Source organism: Mirounga angustirostris, unplaced genomic scaffold, assembly GCF_029215605.1.
Source record: "Mirounga angustirostris isolate CCGP_5_RB_7025 unplaced genomic scaffold, mMirAng1.0.hap1 SCAF_15, whole genome shotgun sequence".
In the NCBI taxonomy this organism is placed as follows: domain Eukaryota; kingdom Metazoa; phylum Chordata; class Mammalia; order Carnivora; family Phocidae; genus Mirounga; species Mirounga angustirostris.
The window spans coordinates 90,834,801-90,862,617 of record NW_026991723.1 but is presented as its reverse complement, the minus strand read 5'-3'; the positions used below and the strand labels follow the sequence as shown (position 1 = coordinate 90,862,617).

Genomic DNA, 27,817 nt, shown 5'->3' with positions numbered 1-27,817 from the left:
CTCCGGCCACAGGCCCGATGCAGCCCCTTCCACTCCCCCACGAGCCTCCTCTGGGCTGGAAGTCCTGGCCAGAGCCCGTGGGCACAAACGCGGCTTTTCAGCTTTGCCCATCGATACCGCCCTCTGGTGGCCGTGTTCTGTCACACGGGTGACGGGACAGTTCATGTCTTTTGACTTTTTTTTTTTTTTCTCTGATCCTCAAAGTAACATAATTACTTACCAAAAATTTGGGGACAAAAAGAGAAGAAATGGAATACAGAAGAAAGTAAATATCATCCCTGAAGTTATAAAGAAATAACTAAAGGTGATGTTTGATGTATTTCCTTTCAAGTTTTCTTTTTTAGAATGAATCTTTCTGGGTTTTTAGTCTCCTGATTATTAAAAATGCTCATTTCCATGGAAAATTGGGGAAACGTAGAGAAGAGTAAAGGAGCAGGTCATCCACTCACGGTCCCACCAGCCAGACAACCACCGTTCGCCGATGCGCCCTGTTCCCTCTGCCGCACACGCCTGTCCCCCCGCCCAGTCTCTTCTCATGTTTGTGTGCTTTCCATCCTGCCTACGAGTGGGGTCTCACCAGGCGGGCGATTTCGTGTCTTCCATAAGCCGAAGTTATCATGGGCGTCCGCCCCATGTCACTGAGAGCCCGTGCTGGGCACCTGGTTTTATTCCGGAGAGTTCCGCGCTGGTCCAGCGCTCTCGCCGTTTGTGCTGGGCTTGGGCTCCGGGCAGTGCCTGTGACCCGCAATGAGGCAGCTTGAACTGTGTTGCCACCGGGGCCAGGATGGCCCAGAACGGCGCTGCCCCCCCCCCCCCCAGAGAGCCTCTGCCCGGGGAAGCCTTGCTGCTTCTCCTCCCCACCCGGTGCCCACCGGGCCCGTTGTCTCTGTTCCGTAGGGCTGTCGGCGACTGTCCAAAGCGGTCTGCCGAGAGTGTCACGTGGTGTTCAGGTCGCGTTAGCCATTGTGGTCCTTGCTTCGCCCGGTGGTGGAGTGGCGGCCCCGCCTGCCGGATGGCTGGGGCCCAGCTGGGCACCGCTTCCTCCCCTGGGGGCACCCCGAGGCAGGCAGGAAGAATCTTCGGGACATCTGACAAGCGGAGGAGCCCCGTGTCTGGGAGCGAGCGCGCAGGCAGATGGGTGGTGTCTGTCCTGACAACCTCTTGTCACCGGCCCGTGGCAGGCATCCCTAGTCAGGCGTGGAAGCTTTGCCTTTGAGCCCACGTTCCACCTGGGGCTCTCGGGCGTGGCTACCATGAGAGCAGAGTCAGCCCAGGCGGGAAACCTGTTTGCCAGCCTGTGTTCCCTGGGGACCCCCGACAGCCAGCGCTCCGAGTGTGCCGGCGGAAGTAAACGAGGGACACTCGTGGTCGCCGGCTGTGCTCATGTGGGGGGGAGCTCACCCCCCGGGGGCTTGCTGCTGACACCTCACGTGCTTCCTTTTCAGGTTCTCCCGCCGACTTGGTGAGTTCTCCAAACTGTTCCCTTCCTGCCACTCTGCACCCCACGCAGCCCTGTGTCCCCAAGCCAGAAACGCCTGTTGTTCCTGATCTCACCACTGCTGGGCCCACCCTGGCTGGCACACTGGCCACTGTTGCTCATCGGGGCCTTCAATTTCCTTCGTGGGCCTCAGGAGAAATGGGTCCCCGTGCACAGGAGGTCCCAACAGGGCTCTGCTTGCCCCGTGGCTTGCGGGTGCCCAGCTCTGGGACAGGCATCCACCCACTAGCCCCCCCATCCTGATGGGGCTTAGAGCCCTCTGTGCCGCTGACTTAGGGCAGACATCCCCGCCATGGGGTCTAGTCAAATGAACCAGCCCTTACAGGGTGCTCGCCAGGCCTCGTGTGTGGTACAGAAATGTCCTCATGGAGGCGGGAAGAGCTCTAGCATTCGGTTGCATATGCAGTGGGACATGTCCCCGGACAGAGATGACAAGCCCCAGGCTCAGAGCAGGGAGGCCCCCAGGGCTGGCGTGGTCAGGGCAGCCTTCCTGGAAGAGGTGGGAGTTAATGGTGAGGGATGGATATCCCGGGGCAATGCAGGGGCACCGAGGTGGAGGGGGTAGGTAAGAATAGGGGAGGGCTTGTCAGAGTGAAGCCGTGTCACGAATGCCTGTGGGACTCTGGGATGTGTCCCTCTCCTCCCCCTGCTTCCTGCCTCGACCCTTCTCTCTAGGGAGGTGGGGGGCAGGGGATGTCGATGCCGGGGCAGCCCTCCCTGATCACTGTGGTTTGTCCTTGCCCTCCCAGGACGCCTCCGGAGCAGGACCGGGTGAGTCTGTGGGACTCGGGCCCTCTCAGCTGCCATCCAGGTCCGTGGTCACTCTGGGGGCCAGGCCTGGGCCACTGTGACTGCCCAGCCTCGCCCAGCCTTCTGGGCTCCAGGCTCCCTCCACGGCCACGTCCCCGGGGGGCCATTGTAGTGTCTGATGAGGGCCCAGCGTGCAGAGGGTCAGGGTCCTTCCAGGGGGGAGGGCTGCAGCCGGAGCCCCCCCTCCACGGGGTGGGCCTCAGAGGGCCGCTTCTGTCACTTGGCCGATATCCCTATGTCCTCGTGCCCCCTGCTCTGTACCGTGTGGCAGGAACGTGGCTTTTAACTGTTGAGGGTGGACGGCATCGGGAGCCGAGCTGTGCAGTCTAAGCGGGGCTGGGCCACCGTGGCCTGATCGTCAGGAAGCAAAACCAGAGCCACACTGAGGCCCGGGACACCCGTGTTGGGCCCAGGCCTGCAGACAGGCCCACATGCAGCTGGTGGGGTCAGAGCAGGGCTTGGGCCACGAGCGCCCTGCAGATGCCTGGGGGGCCCAGCCGGGACCCCGTTTCAGCCCAAGAGCCGCCCCAGCCAGCTGTGTGTGGCCTTAGCCAGCCCCTGGGTCTCACTTGCCCCTGGTCCCCCATCTCTGCCTTGAGGGGTACCCCGTGTCCTGCTCCACACACGGACTCTCAGTCACAGATTAGAAAGGGGTCTGGAGGAAAACACAGGAAGTGCCACTTAAAGTAAGCAGCCACTGCCGTAACGAGCCCCTGAATCCGTTAGTCCCACGGTTTCCTTATGACACTTAACAAGGGGACCTGGGGTCTCATGGGAAGAATTTAGGGTCCCTCACCCAGGAGCCCTGGGGAGCCGAGGTCAGTGGTGGGTGGGCTGCCGGCCAGGACCGAGTCACTGAACGAGGGGCCCCCTCCTGCCCTGTGCCCGCAGGTCCCAAGATGGTGGCCGTGCAGAATTACCATGGCAACCCAGCTCCCCCCGGGAAGCCAGTGCTGACCTTCCAGACGGGCGATGTGATCGAGCTGCTGAGAGGCGACCCCGAGTCTCAGTGGTGGGAGGTGGGTCCTGGGGCCCGGAGGGGCAGGTCTGGGGGTCAGGGACCATCCCCGGTGGAGGGAGGCAGGCTGTGAGCAAGTCCGGAGTTCTCGCCCAGGCAGGAATTCCAGGGGTCCCCAGCCCTGTGTTCCTCGGGGTGTCCGCTTTCACGGGCCGAGCACAGCATCCCCTCCCGTGTGTGCCTCCTGCTGGGGTGCGTCCTGCACACCCTCCCCAAGGCTCTGCCCACCTCCTGCCTACCTGCCCAATGCAGGTCAGAACTGCAATGGGGCAATCAGGTGTCGTGCTGGCCCCAGGGGGGTGGGGGACCCTGTGACTTCCTCCAAGGAGCTGCTGTGTGGTGGAGCAGAGACAGACGGGGACACGGTGTCCCGGGATGGTTACGGTTCTGAGCCATGAAACTGTTCTGAGGACAGGCCCACAAAGGCGGAGCCCTCCTGCGCCCACCTGCCCCTGGGCACCCGAGACCCACAGGGGTCAGCATGGTGCCACGGGAGCTCGGGGCACCCGGCCCAGCCTGGCCGGCCAGGGGTGACTGAGACCTGCTTAGAGTGAATGTTTGTTATGTTTCCGTGACTGTTACCGCCATCACTGTTGTTTTGTGATGGTCATTTGTCACTCCATACTTACAGATGAATTTATTGTGCTAGACCACACCTTCACATAACTGGAGATTCGGAAGGTGCAGAAGGGGGTCTGCAGTATAAAGTCTCTGTCCCACTCTGACCCCAGCTGCCCAGTTCCCAGGCCCAGGTGTCCCCAGAGCCATTGGTCCTGGGTGGCCTTGCAGAGAGGCTTTGCCAGTGTGAAAGGGGGAGGCCGAGGAGGAGCGGCCGGGAGGACCTTGGGAGCCCCGGCCCCTGCAGACCCTCCCAGGGTTCTATCAGATGCCCCCAGTCCACACACCCCTTCAGTTTGAGAAACACCCTGTAGATACAAGGACTGGAGAGCAGCTGGGGTGGGGCTCTAACCCCAGCTCCGAGCAAGTCTCTCAACTACTTCTCTGGGCCTCAGTGTTCTCATCTGTAAAGTGGGGACGCCACCCGCCTTCCTGCCCGGCGGTCATGAGGTCAGCTGAGGCTACAGCGGGGAGCGCTGCCGACACATGCTCTTCTTAGGACCTGCCCTCACCCCGTCCTTAGGATAAGCTGAGCCGCACGGCAGTGCCCGCTGCACCCCCTCCCACTGGCCCGGCCCGGCCCCCATCGTCTGTCTCCTTCCAGGGTCGGCTGGTGCAAACCAGGAAGTCAGGCTACTTTCCTAGCTCGTCCGTGAAGCCCTGCCCCGTGGACGGAAGGGTAAGCACTTCCCACAGAAGCTTCTGGAGCGCAGTGGCCGGGAGGCTGGGGCTTCTGAGGGCTGTCTCCTCACTCGGGGCATCTGGGCTTGGTCAGCACATCCTTGCTGAGTAGCCATTGCTGGCCCTGGAGCTGGGCGTCGGGGGGCACTGAGGGGCAAGGGGTGCCCTCGGTCTGAGGGGCTCGGCCAGTTGGGTGCTACATTTCTCGTGGTTTTAGAAAAACAAAAATGGGCCTTTCTGCAGCAGTCGTAATCGACGGAAGACCAAAAATGTCACCTTTCTCCAAATTTTAGGGACTCTGTAAGTCTTCTGGGACTATTTTACAGCCCCAGGGAGGAGAGGACTCCCCTGAACGTTGGAATTCAGAGCTAGACTTTAGGATATTTGGAAAAAGGCCTTTCATCTGAGTAGTATGGAGCAAATCTTCCTCTGTTACAAAAGGCATCAAGCAGTCAGTCGTGAATAATGGAATTACCTCCACCCACCCTCTAAAAAAGGCATTCAAAAGTGCCGGAGGGAAATTTCTCCAGAGGGAGCAGGAGGTGGGTCCAGAACACCACGGGAGCCCCGGTGCACCCTCCAGGCCCCGCCTGGCCTCTGGCCCCATCCGCCAGCGTAAGGGGACCAGACAGCGGAGGAGGAAGAGCATCACTAACTCACTGGGTGGCCTGGGGCAGGTCCCATTCCTGCCCTGGGCCTCAGTTTCCCCATCTACATGGTGAATGGGGTGGAAGGGGTTAGGTAGTCCATGAGGCCTTGCCTGGCCTGTGGCACAGTGAGGGGGGGCCAGGGTGGGACCTCTGGCTGGTGAGGGGGCGGCGTGGGGTCTCGGGGCTGCTTGGCCAGCGTGTGGCCCGTCACCTGGAGGAGAGGCTGCCGCCAGCCAAAGGACACCTGCCCTTGGGGCCCTGAGCCCGTCTGTAGCAAGGAACTCTAGCTGTAGGATGTGCTCCCGTCCCTGCTGGGACGTTCCTGCAGCCTTCTGTCACCTCTCCTTGGGGATTTGCACCCTATCAGTCGGTCGCTGCACATTCAATCAAACCCACTGGGACCTCGCAGTCCGGTGGCTCCGGGGCTAAGTCCACAGATAGCACGGTAGCCAGTGCTGGGCCCGAGGGTCAGGGCGCTGGTCACAGGGCCCCTCTGGCCCCACTTGGGGCAGGACATTAACCCGAACATTCTCTCCTGCCAGCCGCCCATCAGCCGGCCGCCATCCCGGGAGATCGACTACACCGCCTACCCCTGGTGAGTGGGGCAGTTGCGGTGGCCCCGTGAGCCCGGGAGCAGGCCGGGAGGGGTCCCCCGGCTGCCTCTTGCTTGTGTCCAGGTTGGCTGAGCCCTGCTGGCCGTATGTCTCGGGGAGCCTGGGGGAGTCTTCTCTACCCCGAGGCGGGTTTTCCCCATCACGAAAACAGGTCATCGGGTTATCATTTGGAAGAATGAAGCCCCCCCTTTTTTTTAACATGAGCTTCATCATAGAAAATATAGGAAAGTGGGATATTTAAGGCCAAATGTGTAATCACACATGTACGCATGGAGCGGCTTGATGAGAACCGTGGCGCTGTTGGGATTAACGAGAGCATGAAGGTAGACGATCTAGGAACAAGTCACAGATACAGGTCGGCTCGGGGGGCCAGCTTTTACTGGTCTGCCTGCTGGCCCCCCGGGCTGCCTCGAAGGACTGGCCTTGTGGTCGTAGCTCCCTGTGTTCTGCATCCTGTGGTGGCCACAGAGCCATGGGCGGCTACCTCAGGGGCGGTAAACCCCTACCCCACACACATCTGGCCTTGAGGTTTCCATCTGGGCCTCAACCTGTGCCCAGCGGTGCAACCCCTGCGCCCTTGGGGTTCTGGCCTCCTCCGCCCCTGGGCTTGGCCTTCCCCTCCAAGCCTGAGATGCCGCAGGTCTGTCCGCCCGGTGCCGTGTTCCCCGCACTCCTGTCCAGGGTCGAGGGTGCAGGACAGGCCTGTGATTTTCATTTGAGGGAGTGACAGAGATGCTCCATTTCCGCTGTAGGTTCTATCTCAGCTGCACATTATTTACCGCAGTCCCCAGTCGGCCTGGCGGGCGGTGCAGGTGGTAAGGGGTTTGTTTGGGAGGGGGCAGTGGGGCTCGCCTGGCTCTCTCCAGGGTGGCTTCCCTTCAGGGAGGCGGCAGCCTGTCAGTCTGTGCAAAACCCATTGATGTCCGCGGGTTCCCATGTGTTGCAACAAAAGTAAAAAATCCACACATGAGTGTTTATGACTTGCTTTTCCAACAGCGAAAACTTAGAAATTTGCTCTAATGCTCATGTTGCTCGAGCCCCTCTTGCAGACCAGGTTCTGTAGAAAGCTCCCGGGGGCCGGGCTGGGGCCTGGGGGCCTCATTCCTCCCCACGACGATGTCACCCCACGAGTGCCCCTCCTGCAGGGGCTCAGGTGGCTCATGATGCCCATCAGCGCTGTTGCAGAGGCCTGGGTGTCCTCCAGGCAGTGCCAGTGTTAACCTCCGGCCTCGTCCCACCTGCTAGGTTTGCGGGCAACATGGAAAGGCAGCAGACCGACAACCTGCTCAAGTCGCACACCAGCGGGACCTACCTAATCAGGGAGCGGCCGGCCGAGGCAGAGCGCTTTGCCATAAGCATCAAGTACGTGGTGGCCCGGGGAGCAGGGAGACCTCTCCCCCAATGCCACTCTGAACCACGAGCCCACGTCCCTCGTGGGTGGGGGTGGCCATGGACTTCATTGCCCTAAGCAGGACCCTTTGGGATGAAAGCCTGTCAGTGGGTCTGCACAGTGTAGCTGGCCCGGGACACATGTGAAGGCCCTGCCCAAAGCCACGGGGTGGGCTTGGTCCCACGTTTTTCAGGTTGTGGGCAAGGGTACTATGGGGGTTAGGGGCCGGCAGCCCCGCTGGTGGGCTTTGGAGAGAATGGGAAGGTCACACCACTATGGCCTCGCGGCTTCGGCCAGTGGCCTTTGATCTGGTTGTCCTCTGCCCAGAAGCTGTCCTCTCGTGCATCTGCCACCACCCCTTCGGAAGAAGGAGTCTGCCTGGTGGCTGGGCACCATCGGCATAGGATGCCCACTGGACATCTTGGGTCAGGCCCCTGGCAGCCCACGTCCAGCAAATAGGGGCTGTCGGCTATGATGACCCCCAAGGTCTGGTCTGGTCAGCTCTCGACTGCCGCCCCTCAGGGTGGCCTGTGTCCGGGGAAGGCCTCCACTGGTCTGCTGGAGGTCAGAATCCCACAAATGCTTGGAGCGTGAAACAAGCCCACCGGCTCTAAAGTAGTGGGAGCAAAGGAGACCAGCGTCGGAAGGGACAATGTCCAGTGCAGGAGCTGGACGTGGCCCAGGTCCCTGGTGAGCAGGCCCTGCTCCCCAGCAGAGGTTCCCGCACACCTGTCGTGGGCCCGGGGAGCATCACGGACAGTGACAACGGAGGGCGGGCCGAGGGGCAGGTCCGTGGTGCGGTCAGCCAGCCAGCACCAAGCCAGGAAGTGGCAGAGACCGCACTCACCTGATGGGAGATCACGTGGCATCTTCTGGGTGCCTGGCCTGTAGGGCTCCCCCATGGGGCTGAGACCGGCCCAGGAGCTGGGGGTGGGGTGAGCACCCCCCCCCGCCCCCGCTGACTTTCAATCCCGGAGAAACCATGGGTGGTCTACAAAGGCTCCCCCAGGAGAGGCCGCTGGCCACATTGGATTATCTGCCAGTTGTTTGTTTCATTAACCGATTTCCAGTTGTTAAACAAACCTTGCATTCCCGGAATATCCCACTGGGTGTAGTGCGGAGTCCTTCTCAAATATTTGGTTTATGTAGGCATACACGTGGGGAGAGATTCAGCTTGCTGGTGGTTTGCTGAGGACTTTTGCATCTATAGTCATAATGGTTGCTGGTGTGTTTCCTTCTCTTGGGGTGTCTGTCTGGCTTTGGTACCAGCTGGCAAGGGGCTGGAGTGGTATTTGGGGAGCAGGGGGTATGAGGAGGTTTTTCTGTAAGGTCACATTTGAACGGAGACCCGAGGATGCAAGCCCAGGAGGTGAGGATGGTGGGGGGCAGCTTGGGTTTGTGCTTGGCCTAAGTCATGACCTCCATGGCCCAAACACTCTGCCCAGGTTCAACGACGAGGTGAAACACATCAAGGTGGTGGAGAAGGACAGCTGGATCCACATCACAGAAGCGAAGAAATTTGAAAGCCTCTTGGTACGTGATCCTGTGGCTCCCGTGGCCTGGTCCATGGGGGTCAGGGGAGGGCCTGGGGGTCCCACCGCCGCCAGACCAAGAGAAGAGGCCCCCTGCACCCTGCTATCTGCAGGCCACGCTCACAGAGGGCCAAGAGCCCGGTGGGGCTTCTGCATCACTGGGGAGGATCCAAGGAAATGGGTCTGGAGGGCTCCTTGGGATAGTTCGGGCCTCATGACAGCCCCCGCATTGGGACTTCTGCCCCCGAAGGGTTCACCTGGGTGGACAGTGAGGGGAGGGCCCGCCTGCCCTGCCTGCATCCCTGCAGCCCAGCTCCCACACGCCCCCGCCGCCCCCCTCCCCAGCCAGAATGCAGGTAAAACCACAGGCCTTCTTCACAGGATTTTAAAGTGAGACCTGTGGTATCTTTCCTAACTTACGAGCATTACGTGTACCGAGAGGATCTGACTCGAGCACCTGAGCCCTTTGACGGCCCTCAGTGGCCGCAGAAAAGCACAAAGTAAAAAGTATCCACAGTCTCCCACCCCCCCCAACCCCAGTGTTAACATTTCAGGGTGAGTCCTCCCGACCTCGAAGAATAGCTTAGGTGTGGTTTATATCACGGTTCTCAAACGAAACCGTTGGCCACACTGTGCTGTCGGCCTGCTTTTCAACGTGATAAACTTCGCCGTGGGCACAGCCCTCTCCTGTCCGGGCCGGTAGCCACACGGCAGCCGGTCGCTGGCACCTGCTGGTCTTTCGGGAAGCCCTTCCTTGGTGCCGGGCGCGTGGGGTTGCAGGCTTTCTCCATCAGAAGGCGCTGCGGCGAGCCTCCGAGTGCCGGTCTTGGCTTTCACCCCTGATTTTCCTTGAGCAGCTGCTGGAGAGAGACTGCTGGCTCAGAGGTCTTTGCGACCCGGACCACCCACCCTGGGTGGGGTGCTGGGCGGAGAGGACGAGTGCCAAGTGAAACGGGGGAGAGGGAGGCCAGGGCACCTGGGAGGGCTGCCTGGAGGCGGTGAGAGCACCAGCGAGCGCGCGTGTCTTGCAGGAGCTGGTGGAGTACTACCAGTGCCACTCGCTCAAGGAGAGCTTCAAGCAGCTGGACACCACGCTCAAGTACCCCTACAAGTCAAGGGAGCGCGCGGCCTCCAGGGCCTCCAGCCGGTCCCCAGGTAATGCCCGCGCCCGCCCGGCACACCAGCGCTCACTCTGCCCATTTCCCACGGCCCTGGCTTCACCGCCTCCCTGCCCTTGAGGAAGGCTTTCTGTGGGACCGAGGCCAGGAGCCCCTTCCCCGTCCCCACCCCCAGAAACCCATCACAGCCCCCTCCTGAGCCAGGGTGTCCTGGCTGGTCTGCGGGACAGGCGGGGAGTGCGGGCTCTGAATGGCTCTGAATGGCTCTGAATGGCCGCTCTGGGCCTTGGCACCCATGCCCAGAGTCAGCATGGGGAGAGAGCAGGGCAGGTCCCATCTGTCCTTAGATCCCTCCCTGCGCCCCAGCCCCCTGGGGGCCTTCACTGTGAGGGAGCTGGAGCTGGTGCGTCCGTTTGTGGGCCGGGCTCCACGGCTCAGGACAGGGGGGCGTCTTGCTTCAGGCCCACTGGGAGTTAGAGGCAGGGCGAGCCCACGGCTGTCCGCTGCACCACCCCGCGTCCCCAGCCGCCGGGGCAGAGCAGGGCAGGAGAGGAACAGTGGACCTTCAGCGGGCAGCTGGTGTGCGCGGGGCGAGAGGCCGGGCTCCCTGCATGAATAGTTTCCGAGAGCCTGGAGCCAGCCCGCCCGCTGGGAGGAGGTGGTCCAGATTCTCCAGGGAACAGGCCCAGAGAGGCGGTGGGAGGGGCAGCTCGGAGGCCGCCAGGCTGCGCCCCGCAAGCCCCGGGCAGGCCCGGCCCCACGCGCCCTGCGCTCTGCCTGCATGTGCCTGGGCACGCACGGGCCCGCTTTCACGTTCTTTCTCGCCTCTTTGCAGCTTCCTGCGCCTCCTACAACTTTTCTTTTCTCAGTCCTCAGGGCCTCAGCTTTGCTTCTCAGGGCTCCTCCGCTCCCTTCTGGTCAGGTACCACTGGCGCTCGGGGCGTGGGGGGGCCCGGCCTGCAGCCCCCGCCCACAGCAGCCCGCAGCGGCCTGCAGCCCGGCGCAGGGCGGGGCCGAGGGGCCGGGCCAGGGACGGGAGGGGCCGGCCGCCAGGGCAGGGCTGAGGATGCGGTCAGGCGCTGCCCCCCTCGCTGCCGTCACCTCTCGGACTCGCGCACCCCGATGGCCACTCCCCAGCTCGGCAGCCCCTGTCCCTCCTGGCTTGTTGAGAGCTTTGCCCCTGGCAGCGGCAGACAGCTGGGCGGCCACCCTCGGGGCGAAGGCGGGAGCAGATCGGGCGGGCCCTGGAGGAAGGGGGACGGGGTGTCAGTCGGCCCCGACTGCGTGGCCCTCCGCTGCCAGAGTCAGAGCCCCTCCCCAGCCGCTGTGTGTGTCCCCTCCATCACGGATGTTGTCCCTGCTCAACGGGGCTTCGGGGCCCCCCACTGAGCTGGTCTAGTTAGGTGTCTGGTTTGGTTTGGGGATCTGGAAGTCGGGCCCGGGACCCTGGGGTCTGGCTCCAGGTGCTCCATCAGAGTGCAGGCTGGGAGCTGGGCAGTGGTCACTCAGCTGACCCCTGGCCAGGTGACACTTGTGCACCAGGCATGCAGGGGGAGGCCCTGCGGGAGTTGCAGTGGTCAGAACACCGGCCTCTGCTCTGACCCCATGACCACACTTGGCTGTGACGGCCCCCAGTGTGGCTGGCGACCGCTCCGAGTGCCCTCATGGGAGGCTCGAGGAGGCCATTGCCTGTGGGGCTGGGCAGAATAGGAGAATAGTCTGTGCCTTCGGAGCCTTTCTACCAGACAGCCCTCCTCTCTGCACAGGGGGCCAGACACCAGGGGTCCACGCTTGGCCCTGCCGCCAGCTGTGTGACCCTGCCCATCTCCTCCAACAGTGTTCACGCCCCGTGTCATTGGCACGGCCGTGGCCAGGTACAACTTTGCCGCCCGGGACATGCGCGAGCTCTCGCTGCGGGAAGGTGACGTGGTGAAGATCTATAGCCGCATTGGCGGGGACCAGGGCTGGTGGAAGGGCGAGGCCAACGGACGGGTAAGTGGGGCAGACGTGGCCTGGCTCAGCCTGCGGGCCGGGTTTGGGCAGGCTGGCATCTCAGTGCAGCCTGCCCCAGCACCATGCCCACACCCCCGAGCCACAGACTCGAGCTGCCCCGGTTGGAGCTGGATCCAGGCCCATTTGACGCTGTATCTGGGCTCAGGCCTGCTCCGTGGTCCTCTGTGGCCACAGCAGGGCCATGTGTTTCGTATGCACTCTTCATGTTACTTGCGTGTACCCAAGCCCTTTGTGCAGGCAGAGACCTCAGGATGCGAGCAAGGCCCAGGAGTCCTCACTGGCCTCACTTACGTCATGGGGAGATGGGAAGGGGTACACCATGTTCCCACCCACCCTGCCCCTTCATGCTCTTCCTGAGGACTCTCTCTTCCCTGTCCACCCTGTGACCCTGCAACACTCTATGGCCCCTTATCCCTGCACCCTGTCTGGACCCGATGGCTTTGACCTGTCTCTGTCAGAACTCACCCAGCAGGATACTAGAGCCCCACGTGGGGCAGATTTGGAAACGTCCAGCTATCCTTGGGGCTGCAGCTGCCTGCAGGCAGGCACGCTGGGCTGTGGAGGGTCGGCCTGCCTTGGCTCCTGTTGCCCACCATTCCGTGGCCAGGTGGTGGGAGCTGGTCTGCCTCCACCTAGCATGTTGGCTGCCCTTTGGAGGCCTGGGGTCAGATCCATTTTCCACCCCACATCCCTTCAGAAGTGTGAGGCCACTGAGTCCTGGGCAGCTGACCTGGAGGGCTGAACCACTAGCTCTCAAAGTGGCCCTTAGGGCGCCAGCACTGGAGGTACCTGGGGCTGTAATTCAATGAGCACATACCTGGGTCCTCCTCACCCAGATCCTGAAGGTCAGGAATAGACGAGTTTCCCAGGTGATTCAGAACTACTGGCTTAGAGTATTACTAGATATTCCTGTTGCTTTGACCCTGTTGTGAAGTGTTTCTTTTTGTCTGTGGCAATTCTTCTTGCTTTAAAGTCAACTTTGTGTTGTTCGAGCAAGCCAACTTTTTTTTGTGGGGGGGAGTTAGTGTTGTATGTGGCAGACTTCATTCTCTCTTGCGTTACTTTCAACTTTTTTGTATCCTTATATTTAAGGGAGCTATAAGATAAAATGTTGTCTTAAACAGAGTTTTTAGAGCTAGTCTGTTCTTACAGTCTCTGCCTTTTAATGTGTATATAGCCCATTTACATTTACTGTAATTACTGAGCTGCTTACATTTAAATCCGTCATCTTTCTGTTTATTTTCTATTTGTCACATCCATTTCTTCTTTTTCCTCTTTTCTTGCCTACTTTTGAATTAATCAGTATATACATATATATTTTTTTTCTATTCTACTTCCTGTCCCGTTGGTGGCCATTCTTTTCCTATTATTTATTTAGGAGTTAATACCTTAGGGATTACAGCATGCACTCTGACTTCTGAGAGCCCATTTTAAATTAGTACTTTTACTACTTCCTGGATGATGCAAAGACCTTACAACTTTTGACTGTATTCATGTTCCTCCCAACTTTTGTGCAGGTGTTGTCATGTATCTTAATTCTATATATTTTTCAGTCCCATGAGACATTATTTTTGTTTTAAGCAGTTAGTGTTTGTTTAGAGTTACCACCTATTTACCTTTCCCAGGGCTCCCCATTCCTTCATGCTTTCTTGTATTTCCACCCAAAATCATGTTCCTGCTGCCTGAAATTCCCTCTTCTAGGTATGTTTTTTAGTGTGAGTCTGCTACTAATAAATTCTTAGTTTTTGTGGGATCTGAACACCTCTTTATTTCGTTTTCTTTTTTTCTGTTCTCGTTATAAAACGTTTGTAATGTATTTGACACAATTTCAAACCTAAAGAAAAGTTGCTATAGCACAAAGAGCTCTCACATGCCCAGACTTACCAATTAAGAATGGTTTGCATGTTTGCTTTATCATTTGTGTTCTCCCTCCCTCTCTGCTTATTTTTCTCTTAACCATTCGATAGTAAATTGCAGAAGTCCTATCCCTCCCCGCTAAACTCCTTAGTACTTCAGTGTCCTACGATCAAAGACATTCCCCTTTGACAGAATATGATTATCTAATCCACGGTCCATATTCAGATGTCACCAGTTGTCCCAACTGTGTCTTGTCTACCTAAATGAATTGCATTTACTTGCTATGGCCCTCAACTTTGTTCTAGAACAATCCTCAGCCTTTCTTGGTCTCACATGACTTTGACATTTTTGAAGAGTACGGGTCAGTTATTTTTGTAGACTTTTCCTCCATTTAAGTTTGATACTTCTTTGTGATTAGGCTATATATTATGTATTTTCAGTGGGAACATAATGCAGATGTTATATCCTTTTCAGTACTGTAGTGTCTTATCCAGAGGTATATAAGGTCAGTTTGTCCTATTATTCTAACATTAATTTTGATCATTTGGTTAAGGTGATATCTGCTGAGTCTCTCCACTGTGAAGTGACTGTAATTAATCAGTAATCTCCAGGGTAATACTTTGAAATTATTAAATATCCTGTTCCACATTAAACTTTCACCTACTAGTTTATCATTATCATTCATTGGTGAATTTTGTCTCATCACTTATTCGTATCGTGGTTGAAAAACAGTGATTTTCCAGCCATTGTTTCTTTAGCACTTATTAGGGGACATTCTACTGTAAGGAACACCCTTCTCTTCTCTTGGTCATCCCCCGGGGAGTGGGGTCAGTCATCCCTCCAGTGAGAATGGCTTCCTTTTTGTGAAGAATCATGTTGAGCTCATTTTCAAATAGTATTCTTTAGGGGATAAATTTGAGGCTAGCAGGTATTTTATTTTGGCACTTTGGGGATATCATTCCATTGTCCCTGGTTCCATCATTTCTGTAAAGAGCTGGCCAACTTTTTTTAAAAGGGCAGGGAGGGGCAGAAGGAGAGAGAGAATCTCAAGCAGGCTCCACGCCTAGCACAAGAGCCCAACTCGGGGCTTGATCTCACAACCCTGAGATCATGACCTGAGCCAAAACCAAGAGTTTGTTGCTTCATTGACTGAGCCACCCATGTGCCCCAAGAGCCAGCCAACTTCTTAACATTGCTCCTCTGCAGGAAATGTCTCTATTACTCCCAGTGGGGCTTTACATATTAAAAAAAACAAAAACAGAACTCCGGTTTTTATCAGTTTTACTATAATGTGCCTGGGTGCAGTTTTCTCTGTATTCAGTCTGCTTGAGATTTGTAGAGATTTTTAAAATCTGTGGCTTGATGTCCTTTATCAGTTTTGGACATTTCTTCAAACAGTATACCTGCTCTGTTTTCTTTTTTCTCCTTCGGGGGCTGTATTCACATGAGCATCAGTTCTTTTCATCATGACCCAGATGTTATTTACCTTCTTTTACCTGTTTTTCACCCATTCCCTTGTTTCCCATCCAGCTATTTTCCACTGGCCTGTCTTCCGGTTCACGAGCACTCTCTTCTGCTCTGTCTAATCTGTTGCTAAATTCTATTGGGTTCTCAATTTCAGTCATATTTTCCACATTAGGATTTCTATTTGATTTCTGGTTTCAGTTCACTGGTAAATTTTTATGCTTTATCCTCAGTTTCCTGAAACATATATGTTGCAGTTATTTACATTTCCTGACTGATGATTCCCATCCCTGAATGACCTGTAGACTGGTTTCTGTTACCTGCGTTTTCTCTTAGTTTCTGTCACTGCGTCCTGACTGGATGATGAGCTTGTGAAGAAAACACCACTGAGGCTTGGGATGGTGTTATTTTCCTCCAGGGAGGATTTAATTTTTTTCTGGCTGGCAGGTTGAGGGAGAGCAGGTCATTGTGAACTGCTCTGGGCTGGTGCATTTGGGGGTCGCTCCTACCCTGGGCTGCAGCTCCACCAGGCTTCTTGGCTTAGAAGAACTCCACAATCTTTTGCAGGATCCCCAATTTCCATGAGCCCCTGCTGGCCTCACCCCAACATTGGTGCAGACACCTGCACACACACTCTCATGTATCCTGCCATCTTTTTCAGATCGGCTGGTTTCCTTCAACATACGTAGAGGAGGAGGGCATCCAGTGATGGCAACAACATGGACAGGACTCGTGGGTTTTCTTGGAAGAGTCCAGCTCTGAAGTCTGTCTCTAGCCCCGTGACACAGAGGGGACATGCCTGCCAACCTTCCCGTCTTCAACAGCCCATAGGGATGGGGAGGGTGTTCAGAATCCTAAATGCGAACTGGCCCACCATCCGCCTGCCCTCGGTGGCCTGTCCTGGGTACGCTACTTGTACATAGAGGCGAGTTGGGCCGGCCCCGCCGTGGCTGCCACCGCCAGAGTGCTGAGGAGGGGGAGCGCCGGTGGTGTTCTGAGCCAGGCTCTGGGTGACAGCTGAGGCCGGAGTTCATCTTGCCTCTGTCCTGTTGCGACAGCATTCAGGAGCCTAGGTTTGAACAGCAGGTGCCATCCCAGGGAGGGCTTGAACAGCAGAGGGGACCCTCCCCCAGCCCCTTCTGCTCAGCCCTGATGCTCAGCCTGCCTGCTTTCTGCTGCTCCCAGGGGGAAGCTCTGGGCCTAGAGAGTCAGAAGGGACCGGAGCCAGGCCTTTTGCTGCAGCCCCTGCTCGGCCCCAGCTCAGCTCCAGCTGTGCTCGGATGTAGGAGAAAAGAGCACTGCTAGGGGGTCTGCGCGGGCCCCTTGACCTCCTCATGGCCCTCTGCACTAGGGAGGTGCAGAGACTGCCCAGGGCAGGTCCCTCTCTCAGGAGGGAGCTTTAGTGAACGATGAAGTTGCCGACCCTGCTCCCCAGTCAATGGTACTGTTCTTTGCCCTGAATCCCAGGCGTGTGTCTGTCCTGTCCTGCTGCCAGGTGGATACACCTTTTGTAAATCCTGATATGGGTGAGAAGAAAACAGAGTTTTCCCCTCGCTCGGGCTCTGCTGCTCACATTCCCCTCCGGGAGGAGGCCCCCCCCAGCGCCCCCCAGCAGGTGGCCCCTCTGGGACTCTTGTGTTCTGCAAGGTGGTTCCTGAGGGTCTTCCCAGCTTTTGCACAGGATGTTAGTTCTAGCCCTTGGCAAGTCTTCCCCCTGCAGCCCATGAACTGGGCCTGTGGCCAGCTCGAAATAAGTGCTCTTGGGGGTGGCCTTACCCCCGAACTCCCCCTCCTGACTCCTCCTGGCCTTTTGAGCTCTGGCTTTCTTGTCCAGACCCTTTTGCTCTGCCTGGATATTGCATTAGACCTAGGGATGTTGTCTCCCTGCAGGCTCTGTGCCACAGATGCTGGAGAAACCCGGGCTACACGTGTCCCCTGAACCTTGGTCAGCTGCCCTGCCCTGTGCAGGGGGAGGGGACTGGGCAAGGCTGGGCGTGGGGAAGGCTAGCCCCCACTGGGGTGGGTGCTGGTTGCCACTCTGCACTCCTGGGCTTCCTCCGAAAGCAGCCGTGTGGCCTCCGGGCTCGGCTCACAGGCCCCATGTCCCGGAATGGGGAGGTGGTGGGGAGCGGGTGGGGACAGTTAGCAGCAAGGGCAAGAGAGAAGGTGGCCTGCAGAGGCTTGAGAAGCCAGGGTGAACAGGATCGTGTTTGGGGGCAGAGGGGCAGGGGGAGGGAAGGAAAGAGCTGGTCTCGGAGAGAGCAGCCCCCAGTCCCCATCATCAGGGTGCACCCAGCACTTTGCGCACAACCCTGGGCTCAGCCGGCCCAGCCATGAGCCTGGGGTCGGGGGGAGAACCAGCCAGGCCCTTTCGTGTTTACTGTTGTCAAAAGGGTTTTGTTTTGTTGTTTTGTTTTTGGTTTGGCTTGTTTGTTTTTTAAGGGAAGAAAACAGTTTGTAATTATTTCATCCAAAGCTCTCATTCTATATCTGTGAATAATAAGGAAGATATTTTATAATAGCAAGAAAATGATGTATATTTGAGGTCATCATGAAACAAGTCATCACGACAACGAGGGATACTGAGGGAACAGAAGTCGGAACCCTGGTTTTTGTGAATGTTTTGTTTTGTTCTTGTTTGTTTTGAAACATGTATGTGGTTTGGTTTGGTTTTGCACTGCATGAGGCAGGAGGGGAGGCGGGCCGGGGGCAGGCTGGGAAGCGGGTGGTTTCAGCAGGAGATGGGAGGCCCTCTCTAGGGGCTTTGGACCTGGGGCCTGAGATTAGCTGTGAACACTTAGGAGCCCGATGCATGCGGGTCAGGGATCTGGGGGTCCCACAGCTGGTGACGACCCCAAATGGAACACAAACTGTACATTTGCCACTAGGTTTTTTCAGACCACAGTTTTTATTGCAAATAAACCTAAGTTCTTTTCTGCAGGCATGGCTGGATCCTTCTGTGTGTGTCCAGCAGAGACTGCTCCACTCACACACTGTCAGCCCAGGATACAGTGGCCTGGGTCAGGCATAGGCCTTGGGGGTGGCCCAGCCTCCTCCCAGCTGGCCCAGGTCCACGGACTTCCTGTGCAGTGTCCCATGGGACCCTCTAGCAGCCATCAGAGGCAATGCCGCTTTCTTCCCATTTGGGGGGGATTCAACCCTAGCCCTACCGCTCAGGCACGTCCTTCAGCTCCTGAGCCTGTTTCTTTATATGTGTATGTTGGAGATAAAAAATAATACTTCTCTCTGGAGAGTGGGTCTGTGGCCTATGATAGAGAAAATCTAGTCAGGCAGAGATTGATTTCTCCCTTATGGAGAAGCAGTCCAGACAAGGTAGAGCAGGGATGGCTTGGTGCCCCACCCCCCTACCCCAGGCTCCTCCCCTCTTCATCATGTGCCTTTATCCTTGCTGTGGCCTCATGGTCCAAGGTGGCTGCTGGAGCTCCTGCCATCAAGGCTGCGGGCAGAGGCAGAGGTCGACACAGTGCTTCCCTTCCCCTCCTTACCCAGAGCTGAGGCATATGGCCACTCCTGGCTGTGGTGGAAGATGGGGACTGCAGGACTTGAGCTGGACACATGGTCATACCTCCTCCCTATTACTGAGGAGACAGAAGAATACCATTGGGGTGGGTGACCAGCCCCAGGATCCACATCAGAGTTGTGAGGATCTCACTAGACTTGGAGTTGTGTTGGCGCTCAGCAAGTGTCAGATTTTGTTGCAAACCAGGGAGACAAGTACAGATGTTTGAGGTGACCCAGAGAGTGGTGGATCCCACCCCAGCCCTGGTCTCCGGGACCCAGAGCCCCAGAGTCTGGCTCACTCTGATGCCCCTGAGAACCAGATGGGAGGCCTGCCTTTTCTGGAGCAGCCCCCTCTCTGAGCAGATTTCTCAGGCATGAGGCCCCGAGAGGCCTGGTTGTCCCAACACCACCTCCCCCAAGAGCCAGCTCCAGCTCTGAGTTCTCACGCCCACGTGGGGGATGGACAGACCCAGACACTTGCTCAGCATTCCCCGGGCCAGTGGTCCCCGGCTGCCCTTAGCAGCGCTGAGCAAGTTGGAGAGAGCCCCAGGCCAAGAAGCAGAGAGCCGTGGTGCCTGGAGGGGAAGTGTGGGTGGACTTGGGGGGTGCTGGGGAGCTTTGAGGGAGAGCCTCAACAGCACCTGCTGTGCGGTCCAGACCCAGGAAGGGTGGGAAGCCCCAGGCCTGCTCAAGGGCCCCTGTGTGGATGGGGGCAGAGGCCAGGAGGGAAGAGGAGCATGTCTGCCTGAGGTCACCCCAGAACGTGGGAAAGCATCTCAGAGCTGCACACTTCTGGTCAGAGGGCCTGATGCCCATTGGGCTCTCAGGGCACCAAGGCATCATGCCCCTTAATTCTGACAGAGTGGACTTCCCTGGGTAGGGCCACTGCAGAGGCCGCCATGTGGAGCTTTAGGGAAGTTCCCTGGACAAGACATGGGAACCACCCACTTCTGGAGGTGAGGTAGACACCTCTCTCCACTCCTGCACCACAAATCTAAGAATGCCGTATAAAACACAAGAGAATAGAAGAGGCTGAGCTTGGAACAAGGTGACCTGTCCCAGAAAGAAGAGACACAAAGCCAGAGCAGATATTGGGAGCCAACACCAAGGTGGCTGCTAGGATCTCAGGCCCTCTGGGGTTGAGACCAGGGATTCCAACACTCAAGGCATTGGCTCCAGGACCTGGGAGACCAGGAGCCGGAACTGAGTTCCTGTGCAAAGCTGGGGATCTCGAGGAACACCTCCATCATGAAAAGGAAATTAACACACATGGGTAAAACCAAAATCACAGAATGGGACAAAGATTTTGATTGGTTTGTTAGCTTTCCAGAAATAAAAGAATACAAAGGCATACCATACCCTCGGACAAATTAACACAGAATGGTTAACCCTGGACTTCCAAAGATAAAAAATCACGAATGTAGACAATTTAAAACTTAATGTCATACCAAATAGATTTTAGAGCAAAACAAACAAAAGGTGTCACTAGAGTTTTAAAAGGCTTACAACATAATGATAAAGTTCTCATTTATTAGAAAATATCAGTTTTAAACTAGTATGCTTTTCATAATATAACCCCAAAATACATAAAGCAAAATTGACAGAAGAACAAAAAGAATGAGACATACCCACCATCATAGATGGGAGGTTTTAATACAACTTTTTCTCTTTATTTCTGTAACTAAAAAGTCAAGCAGACATTGAAACAAGAAAAAGTAAGGATAGAGAGTAGAATAACATAATTAGCTATTGCATGTACAGAACATTGTGGCCTCTTGCAGAGTACACATCATCTCCATGAAGATACACCTCACACTGACCCAGAAAGCAGATGTCAATGGATTTCAAATCCTATAGTTTAGCTTCTCTCACTCACCATGAGGAGTGAGGTTAGAAATCAGTAATGAAGGGGCGCCTGGGTGGATCACTCGGCTAAGCATCCAACTCTTGATCTCAGCTCGGGGTCTTGATCTCAGGGTCATGAGTTCAAGCCCCACGCTGGGCATGGAGCCTACTTAAAAAAAAAAAAAGAATAAATCAGTAATAAAAAATACACAAGAAACATCTATATGTTGGGCAAATTAAGAAACATACTTCTAAATAATTAATAACCAAAAAAGAAATTCAAGGAAATTATAAAATATTTCAAATGTATTCTTTTTTTCCTTTATTTTTTCAAATTTATTCTTAAATTTAAAAGGATAAAGATAGTTGATAACACAACTTGTAGTATACTACTGAAACTGAACTTGAACTGAAATTGGTGACCTTGACAGCTTGTATTACAAGAGCCAAGGACTGGAGGTAGGCTTTCCTTCTTTCAGGCTGAAACAAAACGTTGATTCCTTGAACAAAAGTTTTATGTCTCCGTTAAGCATGTTCAAATTATCTATTTAAAATGTAATTTTTCCAAGTAGAAAATTACAAATGTATTAAATGTGCACAAATTACAGGGTTTTGAAATTGCAGTTCTTGTTCCAATGGCTCTGTCCTCCTGTGACTTGTCTCCACTGTTGGAGGAGGGGATGGTGGTGGGGAGCTCCCATGATAAGATTTTACAACATTTGTGAGTTCAGCTTGGACTCCTATTTTTTGGTCATGGCTGTTGTGCTTATATTCCCTAACAATTTAGTTTTGGTCCTTTATTTTCCCTAGAAAAAGAAAACCCGCATGTGCCCATGGGATCTATGTGGGAGTTTTACTCACTTGGAATTCTCTCTGGATAATCGTTCCACATCTTGACACTTAATGTGCTGTTGGAGCTGTAATCAGATGGGTGTAGCAGGACCCCTAGCCACAGTGCTCTGCAGCCCCACACCAATCAATGTAAGGCTTGGTCTGTTAGGATTACGATCTGGCCATGGGTGATAGCCTATAAGACAAGAGATGGTTATTTCTTGCTCACCTAACAGTCTGGGTAGAGACCCTGGCTAACAGTGTCAGGGACGCAGGTCTTTCTGGGGTTTTTTTGGTCCCTTGGGTGTGCCCTCATAAGTTCACCGCATGGTCCAAGATGGGACTTCAGCTCCAGCCCCTGAATCTACATTCCAGCCAATAGGAAGGAGAGGGACAGGGAAGGGATATGACCATGTCTTTTGAAGAACACCTTCTGAAAGTTTCACTCACTAACTCCCATTGGCCATAACTTGGTCATATGGCCATACCTGGGCTGCAAAGAAGGCTGGGAAAGGTAGTCTTTATTCTGGGTCTGATTACCCTAAAAGGATGAGAGAATGGGGAAGGCAGGGAGGTGAATAGCCTCTGCCGACGAAGACCCATGACCATGAGGGGTCTGCGGGGCAAAGACAGGTGGTCAGATCCCTTTGAGGCATGTCTTGCTGACGGATGAATAATCTTGATTCATGGGGAAAAGAATGCTGAGCTTTCTCATTCTCCACGGTCCAAGCCTACTTGGAATCTGAAAAGCACCCTGAATAATCCTCCATTCACTCACATAAGCGAGCTACACCTGTGTCGTGTAAGGGGGTCAAACCATGCACACTTGGAAGAGAACAGAGGTTTTTATTTCAACTGCCTCGGTGACTTTTTGGTCTGACATACTTTGTTTCTTAGGAGAAGAAATCTCTTCTGACACCCCCTCTAAACCCTAACCCACGTGCTGCATGCGTGCATCTGTTTCCCTCCCTGGTTAGTGAGCTTGGCAGGCTCAGCAGAAAAGGGGCAAATTGTACTCCCAGGGTCGAGACAGGCAGCCTGGCCAGGTGAGAGCCTCTTGTTTGTGGGTCCTGCACTCGGCTCCACCAGCTCCTGGGGAAGCTGTTGTCACCATTTGGGAAAGGTCACAGCTTTGTGTCACACTCCAAAGTAGGAATGTCCCAGACACCACTGAGACATCATGTCACAGAAATATTGAAAGCAGAGCAATGGGAAAAGGTGCACCAGGCAGGTGTCAGAGAAGGCGGAGAGACCATTGTTGGTACCAGACATAAAGCACTTTGGGGCAGAAAGCATTCTTGTGTGTAAAAAATGTGGTACGTCAGAACTGGCTCGTGCCGGCTCCCAAGAGCCGGTCCTGTGTCCTTTCCAACTCCAGATTCAGTGACTCCTCACTGGCAGCTTGACATTGGCCCTGGTGAGAGTGTTTACACCAAAGACATCAGCCAACGCTCTCCACTGGATAAAGAGGTCCATTATTTTATGATAAAAAGGGACAATTAAATGTGAAGCTAGAACAGTCCTGGAGCTTAATAGACTTCACAACATAGCCTTAAAATATAAAAGAAAAACTGGCAGAATTATAGGGAGAAATGGACACATCCTACTAGGAAAGGGGTCTTACACTGCTCCCGGAAACCAAGACAAAGCCAACAGCCATCGGGAAGGAAGCTCCCTGCCAGGGGCATGTTCCGTGAGAAAAGTGTGAGCCCAGACTCTGAGCCCAGGCTGTCGGTCCCAGTGGGGATCCACCTCCCAGCCTGCCTGTGGGTTCGTTCTCTGGGCAGGTCCCTGTCCTGGGGCTGCACCCCGAACTCGGGGTCCAGCTCTCCCAGGGTGTCGTGCTCACATGTGGCCACCAGGGGCGATGTTTCCCCGCAAGGCTCAGAGTCCTGGAGGGCTGACTGCCTGGGGGTGACCCAGCCCCCCACTGACCACCGTGAGCTGTTCCCCTCACCTAAGCACCTAGAGGGCTTTCAGATCCCAGGGCCAAGGACAGCTCTGCACACGCCTCTTGCCCTCTATTCACAGCAAGACTCACATCCCCCTGATTGGATTGTTTTGGGGTGCTCTGATCCCCCGGCCTGGAGCGGGAGAGAGGAAGCTGTCTTTACCTTGGACAATGCCTGGGGGTTCGGGTCAGGGGTTGAAAAAGCAAAACTCCCAGAGGCCAGCAGGGAGTGTGAAAGGGCAAAGTGACAGGGTAGGGACAGTGACCAACTGGACAAAACAGGCCCATCTAAGTGCCTCTGGCTAGGGTGTGGGCCCAGACCGGCCTGTGTGTCCCAGCTTTTCAAGATTTTGAAAGATCAAAGATTTTCAAGATCAAATCTGGATTTTTAGAGGAAATCTCCAGGGTAACACATAGGAAGATGTAAGCACAGCCTGAATCATGGGGGGTTGGGGGAGGCTTCCTGCCCCTGGGTGGCTGGGGTGAGAGCCTGGAGGGTGTGGCTGACGGGGCCGGGGGGCCGGGTGGTGTTGGTGGGGTCTCGTGCCCGTGGTCACTGTTTCCCCACCCTCGCCTCCCAGCACCCTCGGCAGGAAGATCCTCCAAAGATGCGTCCTGTCTCCCCACTGGACAGTTGTGGTGCCTGATGCCGGGGGGGCTGATCCCCGGCCGGGCCCCGCTCGAACTCAGCAGCGGGAGTGACCAGCTCCACCTGCCACGTCGCTGCACCCACAGATGATTTGTGGGGCCGGTCGCCGGGTGAAGTGGGGGCCCCGGGCCCTGCACGAGGCTGCCTACCCCCGCTGTGTGTGTCCCAGGGGTCGAGGGACACGAGCTTCCCATTCCTGGGGACACCTGCATCCAGGTGGCGTCAGCCCTGAGTGTGTGGGGAGGGGGCAGGGGGCGCCCTGCCTCTGGAGAGGGACCACCACTGAGCCCCAGATGATGAAACATCCTGTCCTCATGAAAGCATGGGGGTAGTCGATACAGTGTTTTTAGGGTCTTTATTGGAAAAATAGAATCTCAGAAGTGTAATTCCAGCCCTCAAAGTTGTTCTGGAAACTTCCCTGCTCGCAGAACTGTCCGGGTCTGGCCCCCCTTGGCTATGTTCTGCCACAGTCATTTCTCTCCTCTGAGAGGACACGTGTAAAATGCTCAGCACGCTGCTTGCCTCCCCGTAGGGCCCCCAGGGCACCTCGCAGAGGCCCTGGGGGCCAGGCCGGGCGCCACCTCCCCCTGGGTCAGATGTCAGCAAGCGCTGCCCTGTTGGTATTTACTGTTCCTCTTTGGCAGGGCCTCGCACAGAGCTCCGTGGAGGAGCCTCCTCCCCTGGCCCATCCCCCTGGATGTCTGCCCAGAGGGCGGCCTGCAGCCGCCTCCCTCTGTCCTGGAAGCCGGGCCAGCAGCGGGGGCGGGGGGCCGGCCGGGGCCTGTGGAGAGGGCCGCGCCGGGGAAGGAGGAGGCTGGGCCAGGTGCCCGCAGGCCAGGGGGCAGGCCACAGGGGAGGTCCAGGGCCAGGGTCCATGGGCAGAGGGCGGGCTGCTGGACCGCAGGTAACCCCTCACCCTCAAGGGTCGACTGGGACTTCTCTTTGTGCCACGGTTTCCTTTAAAGTGCACCAAAAGTAGATAATATACAATAAATAAATTACAAAACTTCCCCCAAACTGACACTGCAGGGGTTATAGTCCCTACCTCCCAGATGGGGAAACTGAGGCTGGGCCCAAGCTGGTACGGCAGGTTGGCAGCAGGAGCCTGCCTCAGTGTCCCTGGCTGGGGCCTGTGCACCTCTGGAGCCGGGCCCTCCAACACCCAGGGGAGATGAGGTGGCCCATTCCCCCCGCCCCCTCCCTCCCCCCCAGGCCTGAGGAGGGCTGATCGATCACATCTCCTACAGCGCTGACCCACAGCCAGGCCCGGCCTTCCAGCCACCGCCCCTGTCCAAAGTCCAAGGGCGACTGTGCCGCTTGCTCGGCTTGGGACAACTTTGCACCAGCTGCTCATCTTTGAGTGCAGGGCCGGGAGAGGTCTGGGCTGCCTTGGCTGCTGCCCTGGAGCTGTCGGGACCCCTGTGTCCCTCTCCCGTGCCCCTCCTGTCTAGGGCTCTGATGGGGATGCAGCCACATTCCTTCTTCACCCTCCCTGACCCGTCCCTCACTGCATCGAGTGAGTGCAGCCTGGCCCCAGGCTGCTGGCCGGGCCCCCTATCTGCAGAGTGACCAGGCTATGCACCGTCCCAGGACAGCCTCATGCTGGTGGGGCAGCCTTCCTTGGGGAGTGAGTGACAGTCTCTGTCCACATGAGGGGGACTGACAATGGTAGCAGCACCCGGCCAGGCCAGAGCCCGGGCCACCTCCTCAAAATGCTGGAAGGAAGGGCAGCTTGCTTGGGAGCGCCCCATCACAGCCAGCCTCATGGCCACCTCGCCCTCCGTCCCGCCCCAAATCTGTCTTGATCCTGAACCCAGAGCCCCTCAAGGGTTCTTAGTTGTCTCTGGGTCTTCTAGCCGTGCTTTGCATACAGTAGGTGTTCAGTAAGTGTAGAGGACAGACAAACTGGCAGCCAGACAGTCGGACAATTAAGAAATTGAAATAAAGAACGCAAATAAGAGCATAATTATTTATCTCATCTGTATTAATTACAGTGTGTCGCTCCTGCTATTTCCCCACTCTTAGTAGCCAGCATTACTCTATTGCTAATTTTTAAATTCTTTCTTTGATCCGTGGGGGAGGAGGTCCAATTTTATATCAACACCTGTTCTGATGCTTCGCACACCCAGGGGTACATGTACGCAGTGTTCCTGCATTTCCTCTGGGCGTCTCCTCTGGGCATAGATGGAATGCCCTCGGCCCCCAGAGCTTGCTGTGTGGCCCAAGGCATGCTGGCTGCCCTCTCTGGTCCCAGTGCCCCCAGCAGTCAAATGGAGGCAGGCGTTCCTGGCCTGGGAAGCAGGGCACCCTGCCATGGCAAACCAGAGGCTCGGGGACCTCTCACACAGCGACAGAGGGAGCCAGGAGCTCTGCAGGGCGGGATGCAGACGGCCGGACTTTCTGGCTTGCTTCTGAAGGCGGTGAGCACCCCTGCCCGGGAGTGAACAAGCTGCCGCTGGCCGGGCAGGTGCTAGCTGGGGCCCTGCCTCACCTCGCCAAGGAGCCTGCAGGATGCCACGGGGCCTGGCACGACCCTGTTGCTTACCCAGCACTTTGGCCCACCGCACATCTGTGCCAAGCGCAGCTCGGGGCACGGGGAGCACAGACGGGCAGAGGCAAGCAGGGGTGCTCGGGGCCACCGGCGGCATACCTGTAACCCCCGTTTTAGAGATAAGGGAGTGAGGTCACCCGCCCCATCACCCCCGTTCACAGGCCTGCTCTGCGGCCCGCCGCGTTGCTGCCCGGGCCTGGGAGAAGCCCCAGGCGGTGGGCGGTGCAGCCCGGGCGGGCGGTGGGCGGTGACAGGGGCGGGCGGTGCGGCCGGGGAGGGGCCGGGGGCGGGGCCAGGGGCCGGGGTTCCGGCCGGGCCGCCGTCGGGAGGGAGGGAGGGTCCGGCACCCTGCAGCCCCCGGCCGGGCACAGGCCGGGCACAGGGGGCCCAGGTAGGCCCGGGGGAGGAGCAGGGCCCGGGCCCTCCCCCTGGGGGCGGGCGGGGTTGGGACAGGCCCCCGGCGGGCCAGGACTTCTCTCGGCCTCCGGCGGCAGTAACCATCTGGCTGGGTGGGCAGGACCTCGGGTCCCCGGGTGCGTGGCAGGGGCCTGGGCACCCACCCTGGCCTCCTTCACGGGGCGGAGGCTGGGCCAGCTCTTTTCTGCATCAGCCTCCCTCGCCCCACAGCCTTTGAGGGGGGCTCCTCTGGCTCCTGCTTCACGGCTCAGGTGAAGTTGTGGCTCAAGCCCCAACCCCGTCCCCCCCCGCCCCCCCCCCCCCCGCCCCGGCCTGGGCTGTCCTGCACCCTCACCCCTGGTAACGCACGGGCCACGCTGCTGACCGGGCGGGAGAGAGTTGCAGGGGCAGGAGAGCAAGTTAATGGTGAAGCAGCTGCTTCTGGCGGTAGGGGCGCCCCCAGCCGGCCCCCAGTGCTGCCCAGCTGGGCACAGCCGGCCCGGCCGGAGCACAGGAAGGGGGCAGCTGGCCGCTTCTGGGGCCAGCGGCTCCGGCGAGATTGGAGGGAGGGAGGCCGGGCCAGAGGCCGAGCAGGAGCGCTGGGCAGCGCGGGTGGGGGCAGGGGGCAGGTGCCCGGCCTTGACCGTGCTGGGAACCACGTGACGCTGACTTTCCACAGGTAGGACACCACTCTTGGGGGCTCCTGGACGATTAGGGAACTTCGAGGACGAAAGGTAAGGACAGAGACAGGCCCAGAGGTGCACCAACCTGTGCCCAGGGCACCTCTGCGAGCAGAAGGGCAGGTGGGC

At 57.0% G+C, this 27,817-nt stretch overlaps 2 protein-coding genes across 12 annotated transcripts in view; both read left to right on the top strand.

The window, feature by feature from the left end:
• The window catches only part of VAV2 (vav guanine nucleotide exchange factor 2), a 171,723-nt gene extending 153,520 nt beyond the window's left edge, over positions 1-18,203 (top strand). For 4 of the 5 annotated variants that reach the window (XM_064579525.1, XM_064579527.1, XM_064579524.1 and 1 more), the window contains 10 exons: positions 1,446-1,462; positions 2,248-2,269; positions 3,200-3,327; positions 4,549-4,623; positions 5,818-5,870; positions 7,135-7,251; positions 8,725-8,812; positions 9,843-9,966; positions 11,767-11,921; positions 15,925-18,203. In XM_064579525.1, the coding sequence (XP_064435595.1) occupies positions 1,446-1,462; positions 2,248-2,269; positions 3,200-3,327; positions 4,549-4,623; positions 5,818-5,870; positions 7,135-7,251; positions 8,725-8,812; positions 9,843-9,966; positions 11,767-11,921; positions 15,925-15,972 (827 nt within the window). In that variant the 3' untranslated portion in view covers positions 15,973-18,203. The remainder of the gene's footprint in view (positions 1-1,445; positions 1,463-2,247; positions 2,270-3,199; positions 3,328-4,548; positions 4,624-5,817; positions 5,871-7,134; positions 7,252-8,724; positions 8,813-9,842; positions 9,967-11,766; positions 11,922-15,924) is intronic. The other variant, XR_010407732.1, reaches the window with a different exon arrangement.
• Positions 18,204-26,410: 8,207 nt separating this feature from the next.
• SARDH (sarcosine dehydrogenase) overlaps positions 26,411-27,817 on the top strand; it is a 61,147-nt gene continuing 59,740 nt past the window's right edge. For 3 of the 7 annotated variants that reach the window (XM_064580031.1, XM_054509481.2, XM_045883467.3), the window contains exons 1-2: positions 27,011-27,280; positions 27,688-27,742. The gene's annotated coding sequence lies outside the window, so the exon portion shown is untranslated. The other 4 variants (XM_045883470.3, XM_064580029.1, XM_045883469.2 and 1 more) reach the window with 4 other exon arrangements.